Consider the following 12,729-nt stretch of genomic DNA (forward strand, 5'->3'; position numbering starts at 1 on the left):
CTGTTAGGTTTGTGAATAGGGTTAGGGTTATTAGTAGGGTTAGGGTTAGGGTTTTGAGTATGGTTAGGGATAAGGTTAAGGTTGGAGTTAGGGTTATGAATAGGTTTAGGGTTACTGTTAGGGTAAGTGCTTTGAATATGATTAGGGTTATGAATAGGGTTAGGGTTATGAATGGGGTTAGGGTTATGAGTAGGGTTAGGGTTATGAGTAGGGTTATGGTAATCAGTAGGGTTAGGGTTAAGGTTAGGGTCTCAGTTAGGGTTAGGGTTAAGGTTATGATTGGGGTTATGATTAGAGTTAGGGTAATCAGTACGGTTAGGGTTAGAGAATATTAGGGTTAGGGTTATGCGTAGGGTTAATTTTAGGGTTAGGGATATGATTAGGGTAAGGGTTAAGGTTATGCGTACGGTTAGGCTTATGCGTTGGGTTAAGGTTAGGGTTAGGGTTATGATTAGGGTTAGTTTTACTGTTAGGATTAGGGTTATGATTAGAGATAGGGTTATTTGTAGGGTAAGGGTTAGGGTTAGGGTTAATTTTAGGGTTAGGTTTAGGGTTAGGGTTGAGTAGGGTTAGGTTCATGAATAGGGTTTGGGTTATGATTAGGGTAAGGGCTACGGTTAGGGTTAGGGTTATAATTATGATGAGGTTTATGAATAGGGTTAGGGTCATAAATAGGGTTTGGGTTATGATTATGGTAAGGGTTAGAGCTATAATTATGATTAGGTTCATGAATAGGGTTAGGGTTAGGGTTATGAGTAGGGTTAGGGTTATGAATTCGGTTAGAGTTATGAATAGGGTTAGGGTTATGATTAGGCTTATGAATACGGTTAGAGTTGTGATTAGGGTTAGGGTTATGATTAGGGATGTGTGCTTTGTCTATTTTATGTTTTCGTATTTCTGAGAATGACAGTACTGGACAAGACACCTGCCTTTCGCTGTCCATCGGCGTCGCAGCTGAATCATACATTAATCAATCAGTGCTGTTTGCTGTCCTCTGTGCACCTGCAACATTTGAAATCGACAAGCAACCTGTTGCCTTTCATGGGCTGTCTTGGATCAAAAAGTGATAATATGTGTTTTTCATTGATAAGTAGGGGAGAAAATATATCAGCTGTTTTACAGTTGTGAATTTGACTATCAGAAGGGCCCCTTGAGGAATCTCCGCCCCCTTTGTGATCAGAGTCTAGCTAAACCCCTCGAGTGCAGATAAGTGGCCTATAGTAATCAATAGGACTACATATTTTTCTACAGCTTTCTAACAGGTTCCTCCCCTGAGTTTCATAGCTGTAACATAACTAAATGGCTTTTACAGATCTTTTTTTTCTGTGCAGTTGTCATCAACCTAAGAGCTGGGATTTAGTTGAGGGGTCAGCAGGTGTCAAATAACTGTAATGAGATGGAGAGTACAATATCTTTCATTGAATATAATTAAGTGGCAACAAAGTAATTCCCTCAAGCAAAGTAAAAGAAAAGTGCTGATCTGAGAAGCATCAGTTGAAAAAGTACTGAAAGAAACTTAAGAAAAAACTTTGTTGCATACATTTTATTGCAAATCTTGGTTTGTATATGTTATACAGGATTTGTTCTTCTTCACAATACACACTCTGCAACATAAGTCTCAAAAGACATCAGATGGTACTTTTGGGATTTGCATTAAAACAGTATTGATAAACCAAAGGCCACCAATATTACCCCTTTACAAGGTTTATAGACCTTTGATAATGCTTCACATTGTATCAATATAAGTGTATAAGGCAACTAGTCATGACGAAACTCTTTATTTTAGCAGACAGTGAAAATTAAAGAAATAACACATAATGCCGAAACCTGAATGTAGAGACGATAGAAAAGTATTTTCTTTGGACAACAGTACATCCTTACACTGCATACATGTATGAAAGAGGCTGACCACACCTTCAGTAATAACTCGCAGTTTTCTTAAAAGCCTGCCTTGTTCACTCAAAGTGGCATGTAAAAAAAAACATAAAGATCTTAAGGAAATGCTGTCACAGTCAGAAACGCTGTGCCTCCAGTTTAGGACACAAAGGGGTTTCTAATATTTGATATTGCTAACAACATTGGTTTATATCTACTTGTATTTTGTGAACCTTTCAAAAATTATCTTAGTATAATGTATTTATGTGAAGTCACTGTAATTAATAAATTACTTATGTCTTGCTCGGTGCTGAATAATTATCTCAGGCTATTTTAATAAAAGCTAAAAAGGTCTTGAATAGTAAAACAGATATTAAAATGTCCTAGGAAACATGGACAACTAACAATATCATTATTCTACTCTAGCCACAACAGTTGTTTTATTATTTTCTGACTTTTGTATGATCTAAAAATAAATGCAGCTCTTATGTTGGCTGGGATGTAGAACCATATTTATGAGGGGCAGCCTTTTGCATAGAAAAAATAGAAAGTCTTCCTTTCAAGATCTACTGCATAAATTCATGGTACAAGGAAAAAATACTTGAAATGGTTCAAAGTTGAGCATGTGATTTATATTCAGTTAGATCGTGATGATGGGATGTGATGTGGTTCATTAAACATTTTGACATCAGACACATCACTTGTTTTCTTCAGATCAGTCCTGGCTCAAAATAAATGAGTAAGTAACCCTTTGACTCCTGATATAACCACTCATTAGTACTTTAGATGAATGCACATAAGTATCTGGCAATACCTGTACTTTTAAATATAATTTCCTGTGAAGAGAGATGACTCAGAGAATTATAGAGTTTGAATGTGTCGCTGTTTTGCCCCAGAGTCAAACAGCACTGAGAAAGCCAGAATAGGCACACAGATGTAATAAAAGTGCATAAACAGTTGGTGTGAAGCAGCAGAGTATTAAAAAGACACTCCCGCAGTGAGCTGTCAAGTGACCTGCAGGAAGCCATGTCAGGGTATAGACCACAGAATGTAAATGGCTGTAAACTTAGTGGATCACTGGAGGATAGAGGAACGTCCTGCAGTCACACTGTGTAGTCGAGATCAGCGTTCATCTTATTGTACATCTCATAAATAGCATCCACAGTGGCAGAAAATGTGACGAGGAATTTTCTGATTTTTTCCAAGCACTCCTCGTCTTTGACTTCCCGACCCTTAGAGAGAGCCTTCAGGAAATCAGACTTATAAGGAGCTGCAAAAAGAGCTGCCTAAAAGAGAATACAAACGTATGACATGTATTCAACTGTATGCTTCATAGTACATTTTTTCAAGTTGAAAAACCTGCTTTCTTGGATACACTATTCTTATAAAGACTTTACACTCACCTTGAAGAGCTGTTGCACAAACCAGCCATGATACTTTTTCAGGGCAATTTCATAAGCTTTGGTGGCATTGACTCGAATAAGGTTTGGATTGCTGTCATCCTTTTCACCATCTGCCAGGCTCTGGAGGAAGACTTGAATAAACCGTAGACCTCTGGTTGATGATAAAAAAGAAAACTCAGTGATGATTGGGTAAATTCTTATTCAAATTGAATTAATATGAACAGCCCAACAATTTATTTTATCTGAAGAAAACGTTCTCAAATCAATCTCAAACCTCTTTAACCACATAAGTGCCAATGTCGCCCCAACTTTAGGCCATTCTGTTCCATGCATCTCCTTCTCTGCCTCCAAGATCTGCTGGAGCGTCTTGAACCGCGCAGGGTTACTATCATAAACCGCCTTGATTTTCTGTAATTAAAAATAATGTATCTAATTACTTTAAAAAGTCATTGAGTACTGTAAACATAATCTGATAAACTGAACTCAGGACACCTAAAAGAATACTAATACTCACTATGATGTTTCCAGCTATGTCAGCCTTTACTGGAGCAAAAATGGTAGAGCCCAGGCAGTCTGAGGAGAATTATATACACAACATGTGAGCAGGAATTTTGGAAGATATGACCTACACACAGGACAGAACAATAAAAAAACTCTTGATGTTACATGACAATATCAAACACATTTACAGCTACCTGTGCTGACCAATAACTTCTGTATTTAGTAGACTTGACACTCATGAAATGCAGTGATTTTTCTTTAGCTAGCTATCTTTATTTATAATGGGCTATCCCTTGTTAAAATCATATCTGGATACTTCATTATGATGCACATTTTGATATTTTAACCTTGGCTAATCCTGGCTATTAAACCTATGTTTTTGGTGGTTCACTGTTAAAGCTCATGTTGAAACAAACATAAATGATAATATAATGTATTTAAAATGCCAAGCTAAGTTAAGGGGACAGGTTGTATGAAAAGACACAAAATATGATTCATAATTCTTTCAAACTCTGAATCTGTTGCACTGATACATTGATGTATTATATTGCTTTTGCTGAGTGCTAGGCAAAGCAGATAAGAAAATACTGCTTTAGGCAATGTTGTCAAATACTGTGTAAATAACATTTTTCTTCAATGCTGAACTACTCACTGGACAGAAACTCATTTTTCTGATTTGTCTCCATCAATATTTCAAGCCATTTCCATCAATAATGGGTGTAGCAAGAGGTGCTTGCATTTTGCACCTCTGATCACCCAACAGAAATGCAACAAATTGAGGAGCGCTGAAGGGAAATTGTGGTCACATACTCAGGTGGTTATTGGACTCTTGAAAACTGCTTCACACACTGCCTCAAGGTTCATCAAATTCAGCTGTATAATGCATATCATTTCTACTTTGTACAGACACATTCTGTTAGTACCATTATTTAGATGTCTTTACAGGCTATACGAGAGGCCCTGAGTATTCAGTGACAGGAGAGTAAACAATAAGACATCCAGAGTTCAGACCTCACAGGGTGCTCAACCGACCCACTGACGCCACTGACACCACAGACAGCTATCAGCTCCTGAGCTGTCAGAGGAAACTACTCATGAAAGTCTGCTCTATTGTGCTGATGTGATGCATCGCCACAACACAGATGCTGGCATATCTGGTTTTGGAAACATCCTCACCTTGTGTGGCTCTCTATATTTTCCCCTTTTATTTCCCAAAGATTTGAATTACAAATACACTTTACTACTGGAAACAACAAGAATATCTCAAGCAAACACCCAGGAATAAACTAGAATGTACACTTTCAGCTACAATGAGTCAGCATCATTTGTTTTCTGGTTCTTCAAAGACACACTGGTGTTAATTATTCTGGCTAATTAGACGTGTTTTCAGGTTGAAGTTGGACAAAGGAATGCTGGGAATTTACTGAGGTCACTAGACTTCTTTACCTAAAAAGAGTGAGATGTCCTGTAACAACAGCTACAATGGGAGTGTGGGGCTACTGTCCTGGCAGCCCTTAAAAAGAGATCTAATTAGGCAAACTAATTCAAAACACCTGTATGAATGTACAATGAGACAATACAGGGATTTGATAGCATGTAGGAAAGTTGGCCAGCTAATTTTTAGGTCAGGACAAACAATGGTGAAGAGGAAGAAAGAGTTTAATATCGACAGCAGACTTGGTTCCTCTCAAGGGTTTCACATGGCAAATTCAATAGAAGGCCTTTGGCATATTAATACAGAATGAAGCAGCACAAAGATGCCCTGTTGCACAATGGTACCCGTGAATGGGCAAGGGGAACTCAACACCGTACTAGTCCATTTTCACAACTTAAAATCCAGGCCAGTAGATTAAATTATGCATGATGAAGGATTGTGGGAAGCTTGATGGAGAGAAACATGATCCAAAAAAAGATTATAATTTCGAAAGTGCAAGATCATATCATTAGGCTTGACTCTAGTGTTGTGACAGATTTCTTTCACAGGAAGCCCTGTGTTTTTTAATCAAAGGTGAACAAATCCCTTATGAGAAATGTGATACAGGGCGAGAAGTGACCGTGACAGTGGACTCCTGGCAGATATAGTCATGTATTTTTGTGCATGTTTGGCCAATTTATTTGTACTATGTTTTGAATCTATATGTTCAAAATTAATATAATACTGTCAGTGCCTTCAATGTGAGCACTACTGCTCTTACATCCCTGACAACTCAACTGTGAATGTGTCCATGTCTCTGCAGACCCTGACATCTGAGAATAACTTTTCCACATTTATTTCCACATAACTTCATCTCCCGGAATGTAACAGGTACCTACACAGAGTGTCACACTGTGGAAAGTTCACTTACCAAAGAAGGGTGGAAGGTATGACACAGCCTCCAAAAACGGTCTTGTTTCCACCTGTCTGTCAGCTGGCAGCTGTCTGAACTGGTGCTCCATTAGCAAAGCCATCTCTGTGGTCCGGACACACTCCTACCTCTGAAACGATAGCAGCAGCCTGACAGCCCTCCACCGAAGATTTACACCGACACCCCACACAGAGAGAACCAACACGCACTCACAGATGCACTCAGGTGTACACACACACACACACACACACACGCACGCGCACGCACACACACACACACACACACACACACACACACACACACACACACACACACACACACACACACACATACAAAAAGTCACCTACATTGAACCCATGTTTGGTGGAGCATCCAGAGGACAACTCGCATAATCGACTTGTTGATGATAGTTCCGGGTCTTCGCCACATATTGGTTAAAAAACCGATACACTGCCCTCAAACACAAGTCCAGCTCTAACACAAGAAGCCGGCAGCTGATGTGTTCTAATCAGCTGACACTGGTCCTCCTCTGCTTGATCACACATGCTGCATTACCGCCGACTAATGGAGTTTAGAGGAATGTCACAACGATATTACACTTAAATTTCTAATAATTGAATATTGGAAGTTTTAATTACTATTTGGCTCCACTTTATAAATTATGTTCATTATAAAATACTAAACTTTCCCTTAACTGTATGACAATTGTGAGTCGAAGGTCTGGAACATATTTTGTTTGTGATATTGCCGTTTTGTTGTGTAGTCTATAAGAACTAAGAAAAATGATCTGTGTATCACAAATCAATGGTTCGATATGTTAGTGGACTAACTTACACTGTCTAGCTTTATATAACATGATGCCATTTTATTGAAATGTTTCAAGAAAACAACAAATTGTTCAATCTCTTCCAATTGAAATGATTACATTTTATAGAGTTGATTTATATTGCTAATATTTAAAAATCGAAAACAAAAAAACGACGAAGTTTTAACTGAACATCGTTTTTTAAAAATACGTGGTTTTCGCGTTAACTTCATCAAGCAATTTTGACCCTTCCTTCATTCCGTAGCGTGGGAGTAACCAGGAAGTGTCTTGGTAACCAAGGGAAGCTGGGCGATGAAATAAAGGAATTTTTCCGTGTTGAGGTGGAAAACGTCGACATATCATTACGAATATTACGAGAGGGCAACCCACTTCGCTTTCAAAAGGGTAAGAAAGTGCTATGTTTCTACTGTAACAGCTCGTAAATACTGAGGTAATTGTTTCAAGTAGTGCGCGGAGTGACGTGAGTAATAACACACACATCGATTGATCTTTCTCTGCTATCTTGCTTGTCATTGATAACGCTACAAGTCCAAAACACATACACAATTGGCAGTAGGATAATTGGTTTCTTTCTGTTTTTGTGTGAATGGCTGGACTGGATGAGTGGACTTGTATGTTCACCCTACTTCTTTGTTTTGTACATTTGAAGCTGGTGATTGTGTTTTGAGCATGTAACGTGATTAAGGGTCAGGTTAAGGTTCTTACACACACAAACACACTCACCGACCACCTCAGGACTGAACCACCACTGCACCACTAACTGCACTTTCCATCCTGTACATTCATTCATTTATACCGCACACACTGTGAATTTTACTTTTAAAATAATGTAAAAAATATATATGTAAATCTTCTATAATCACTTTGCACTACTGCACTTTATAGTCGAATGCAGGGGTTCCCAAAGTGTGGGTCGGGACCCCCTGGGAGGTCGAGGCACACTGAGGAGGTCCTGAGATTTCTTCCAGAATGTTTTGGTTTTTTAACTTATCTAAATATAGTACATTTCACCCATTATAGTAAAGAATATCAACAAAAATAGTAGCTAAACTTGAAATAAAACCTTGAAAATAGAAAATGTAACAAGTTTTCTGCCTTTCTTTTTACCAGATGACTCCTAAGTTTAGGGATAGTGAACAGTGAATTATCTAAAGCATCAATAGCAGTAGATTAATTAATAACAGTACAGGAAACACAGCCACATGCTCATATAGGTAGACTAATTTTCTGCAGACCAGCTAAATGAAGCCACATTTAATCACTTTGAGGGACAGTGGGGGTCGCAAGTCACTGGCACCAATATTTTGGGGGTCACGGGTTGAAAAGTTTGTGAATCCCTGGTCTAATGTATGCCATAACCATAGTCATAGCCTGTTCATAGCCTGTACATACCTTCTGTATTATTTGTTTAATTTACTGCTAAAGCACTTCTGGTTAGGTGAAATCTATATTTCATTGCTTGTACCTGTGACATGCCTAATGACAATAAATTGAATCTTATCTAATCTAATCTAATCTCATCTAATCTAATCTAATCTAATCTTATGCAGCCTATTACTTATGCTTCAGGTCAATGGCTCTACCGACCCTCTCAGCTCATGTGCCCAGTCGGTCCCGGGTGCTGGCCGGACAGCTGGCCCGGCAGCGGGAACAGGAGGCTCAGTGGCGGCAGCAGTGGGAGCTGCATGCTCAGTACTTCAGAGAGCAGAATGTCCGCAGCCAAAAACAGGCCGTGTGGAGCTCCCGACAGTCCTACCAGCAGAGGTAACTTCATCAGATGTGACTTTTCTGACCCTCGTACCACAATAATTCACCAACAACTTCAAATATCTAAGTAATTATAAGAAAGGTGTTCATAATATGTATCTGATGTTGATACTCAGAGTAAATAAAATAGGAAGGTCTTGTTATTTATTTAATATGCTCCTTTTCACTGCCCCTCATTAGATTTCTCTGCAAACAATATTACATAAATGCGAGAAATATATAGGAACAAATGGCTAAACAATGCAACCACTGATAAACTATTACACATATTTTTGAATTCAAGTGTTGATCATATTCTTACTTTTACAAATTGTCGGAATAATAAAATGCCCAACGCAAATGCATGATTTTTCTGCACTTTGGCCCTGCTGCATTCTCTGTCAGATTAATTGGTTAACAAAAGATACTACAGAAAGACAACTGATTTTTTTCTTTTGTTTTAACCTCTGTATTTCAGTATGTCAGCATATCACAAACAGAGACTGGAGGAGGAAAAGAAAGCCAGCCTGGAGCAGCGCAGGAATCGGCTCAGGGCCATGCTGAAAGAAGAGCAGGACCAGCTGGAGGCCGAGCTCAGACAAGTGGTCCCTGACACGAGAACACTAGCAAATCAGTTGGTGCAAAAAACTGAAGCGCTTCGTACAGCTAGAGAGGATAGAAGACAAAAGGTTGTCAAATATAATTAACCATTCCCTCTTCAGCACTGCATCATAGTGTCAGAGTATAACCTGTTTTTCTTTTATATCCCCAGCTTGCACAAGAACTCCTACGGGAACATTGGAAGAAAAACAACCCACAGCTGCGAGAGGTGGCTGATTTTTTTAACTGTTAATGGAAAAGTCTTGACATGTTACCAAAAAGTCTGATTGTCAGTGAGGTGATACATTTTCTCAGGAATCTTGAGACCATGTTGTGCTTCTTTAGAAGAGGAAATGGACACTTTTTTTGTCAAGTCATCCACTTGATCTTGAAAGTAATAGGGCTTGTGTTGTGGATATTCCATGACTTTCTGTTAACCTGAGAGATTGATACGTTCTTGTATCTCTTCAGCCAAGGCTCAAGTTAATCAGTATCTTTGTCTAGTCATTGTCGTTACCTGCTCCTTTAATCTGTCCACAGGTGGAGTCAGCGTTACATAAAGATCATGTTGTCAGCCAATGGCAGGGGCAGATATCTGAGAGGAAAGAGGTAAGAGAATCATCACACCTGGCAGACCAAACAGATGAGTTTTAATTTGATTGTTTGAGTGTTTTTTATAATCGTCTACAAAATGCCAGTGTCTTTATCTTTATATCGTTTATCACGCCTGTGATGCCTTAATATGCAATTTAAATGAAAACAGAATGAGCACAAACTGCCTCGTATTCTCAAGTGTCACCTTGGTCAAAACAGAAGTAACACATATGACCAACAGACTGTTAAACTCTGTTGTTATCTGCTTACGAGACTAATTATTTATGTAACAAATCAATTTTTAATTAAGCAGTGCTCACCTGTGTGCACAGTATCAAGTCTGAAATGTACTCTCATCGGTCACTTCAATGTGGTAAATAACTGAGAAAGTTTTGACACCTACTGTAAGTGACCTGTGTTTATAAACATGCAGCAAGAAATGACGGAGCAGGTGGAAACAAGACGCTATGGAAATGAGTATGAGCGAGCTCGTAAAGAATCTCTGGAGAGGATAAGGCAAGCAGAGGAAAAAAAGAAAAGAGAGGAGCAGAAGAGGGCGGAGGATCTTCGAAAACAGATGGGGGAGCTGAAGCTGAGGGAAGAGGAGGTAATTTGTATTTGGTCTTAGCAGCAGCATCTGATATATATACATATATATGTATATATATATATATATATATATATATATATATATATATATATATATATATATATATATATATATATATATATACATATATACATATACATATATATATATTATTATTATTATTTTTTTTTTTCTCAGGCTACTTGCCTAAAGAAGGAACAGGAAGCTCTGCAGGTCAAGAAGTGGGAACTGGAGAAGATAGAGGAGGAGAGGGTGAAGGTGGATGAGAGGCGGAAAAAGTCTGAGATGGGGTAAGGATTTATCTTTTGGCTGATAACTAATCACAAATAAGGTTGCACTTCATTCATTGGATTTGTTCTTCATCAGGCATTTCTTGATCCGTCAATATCACGCTCAGCTAAGGAGGAGGGCTCAGCAAGTGAAAGAGGAACTGGTTGGTCAACATCATCCTCTTTAGATGTTTATATATTCATTAACAAGTAATGCAGCTTGCCTGTTTGAATGACTCACTTGAACTTCATCGTCCCCTCCAGGAGAGTGACAGGCAGATACTGGCTGCCCTGCTGGAAGGAGAGGAGGAGGACCAGAAGATGGAGTCTGCAAGAAGGGAAAGGGCTGTGGCAGACGCTGCCTGGATGAAATGTGTAATTGAAGAGCAGCTTCAGTTGGAGCAGGAGAGGGAGGCTGAGTTTAACATTCTACATAGGTGAGCACAGATATTCAATAAAGTCTGTCTCTGTGGGAGGGAGCTCTGCTCGAGTACAAACCGAGATATCTCAACAATTTCAGAGAGGAAGCCCAACAGGTGTGGGAGAAACGAGAAGCACAGTGGGAGAAGGAGAGGAAAGCCAGAGAACGGCTTATGGGAGAGGTGAATTGCTGTCAAATCAAACAGAGCCTTTTGAGAATGTAATCCAAAAGATGGGACTTCACAGTAACAGCACTTTTTTCTTCTCTTTAAAAAGGTGCTCGCAGGGAGACAGCAGCAGCTGGACCTGAAAGTGCAGAAGAACCGTGAGGCTCAGGAGGAGTCACTGAGGCGACGGGAGGAGATGATTCAGGAGCTGGAGCAGGAGAGGGAGATCAGACGGCTGGAGATGGAACAAGAAGAGGGTCGCAGGACTGCACACATGCAAGATATAACTGCTCAGGTTAGCACGTATTAAAGTGGTTTGTGTTTTCATTGTGCATAATTAATCATAAAGACCTTAAAGAAAGCTCTCCTGGGTCTCCAACAATAATGCTATGAGTGCAGCTCACTTATGTACAGTTGCAACCTTAAAGCTGTAGGTGCATGTGTTCATACTCTAGGTGGAGCAGCAGCGCCAAGAGCAGTGGGAGGAGCAACACAGGATAGAGCAGGAAGAGGAGGAGGACAGGGAGGTTCTCCAAATCCAGGAGGAGGAGCTAAGAGAAGAGCTCCAGAGGATGGCTAAGAGAGGGTACCACGACAAGGTAAGAGGTGAACTTCTTTAATGTAATAAAAAGCTATTTCATGTTAATATATCTGAAAAATATTTCCTTTTAGATTCACAGCAGACCCCGGTCAGCTTGGACGTGAGCAACCTGGAGAAATGTGATCAAAACAGGATTGTGAGATGTATTTTTTCTTGCTTGTTAAAGAACAGGTCACTGTATAATGAAAAAAAGTGTCTTAAAAAAGCCTTAGTCAAAACAAGCTCACCTCTCTCCTGGCTTATATTTTCTCACTGAGCCACAGTTGGATGCTAGCAAAATTAAGGAATGTTGCACTCAAGGAGAAACAAATTTGTTAGGAATAATTCACATGCCTGATGCCATAACACCTTGAGAAACATTCATAACATAAATTTTACAGTGTGTCTTAATGCATTTTATCCCCCATTTCTCACAGTGGATTTGTATAAAGCGTTGTTTCACAGCAAGTATTGAAAGACTGTACATTTTCATCAACAGTGCATCAAATTCACGTACTGTTCTAAGACTGATTCCAAATTGTGACTCTACCTGTAATGCTTTTGAAGGACTTATGTATTGATGTAAGTTGAGAGGCCATCTGTTGTGCCATCTTTTTGTACTTTTTAAAATTCTGGTTGTTTGCATTAAAAGACAATAATAGAGTTTTTGCACTTTTGAGCTGTATATTTTCTATCTGGAATCTCTAGACTGTTTTCAATAAAACTAATAAAACTGATTCAGTGTTTTCTGTCGAGATAAAACAAGTGAAACATGAAGAAAAAATCTGACCAA

The 12,729-nt window shown here is 39.1% G+C and overlaps 2 protein-coding genes across 4 annotated transcripts; one reads left to right on the forward strand and one right to left on the reverse strand.

The window, feature by feature from the left end:
• Positions 1-1,516: 1,516 nt before the first annotated feature.
• gltpa (glycolipid transfer protein a) lies at positions 1,517-6,675 on the reverse strand. The gene is made up of 6 exons (XM_034692374.1): positions 6,472-6,675; positions 6,125-6,254; positions 3,793-3,851; positions 3,553-3,686; positions 3,279-3,429; positions 1,517-3,161 (listed from the first exon to the last, which is right to left on the reverse strand). Exons 2-6 carry the CDS (start codon positions 6,225-6,227, stop codon positions 2,979-2,981), a joined length of 630 nt encoding a protein of 209 aa, XP_034548265.1. The 5' UTR covers positions 6,228-6,254; positions 6,472-6,675; the 3' UTR covers positions 1,517-2,978.
• A 519-nt stretch (positions 6,676-7,194) lies between these two features.
• On the forward strand, positions 7,195-12,673 carry tchp (trichoplein, keratin filament binding). Of its 3 annotated transcripts, none has more exons than XM_034692373.1 (13): positions 7,195-7,380; positions 8,520-8,714; positions 9,175-9,385; positions 9,469-9,525; positions 9,837-9,905; positions 10,324-10,497; positions 10,678-10,790; positions 10,867-10,933; positions 11,034-11,206; positions 11,290-11,371; positions 11,466-11,651; positions 11,812-11,955; positions 12,029-12,673. In XM_034692373.1, exons 2-13 carry the CDS (start codon positions 8,524-8,526, stop codon positions 12,059-12,061), a joined length of 1,500 nt encoding a protein of 499 aa, XP_034548264.1. In that variant the 5' UTR covers positions 7,195-7,380; positions 8,520-8,523; the 3' UTR covers positions 12,062-12,673. The 3 variants fall into 3 exon arrangements, with proteins under 3 accessions (XP_034548264.1, XP_034548263.1, XP_034548262.1); XM_034692372.1 differs by having other exon boundaries at positions 7,195-7,334; positions 8,501-8,714; XM_034692371.1 differs by having other exon boundaries at positions 7,195-7,334.
• Positions 12,674-12,729: the final 56 nt, after the last annotated feature.

The sequence above is a fragment of the Notolabrus celidotus genome, chromosome 9, assembly GCF_009762535.1.
Source record: "Notolabrus celidotus isolate fNotCel1 chromosome 9, fNotCel1.pri, whole genome shotgun sequence".
Classification (NCBI taxonomy): Eukaryota; Metazoa; Chordata; class Actinopteri; order Labriformes; family Labridae; genus Notolabrus; species Notolabrus celidotus.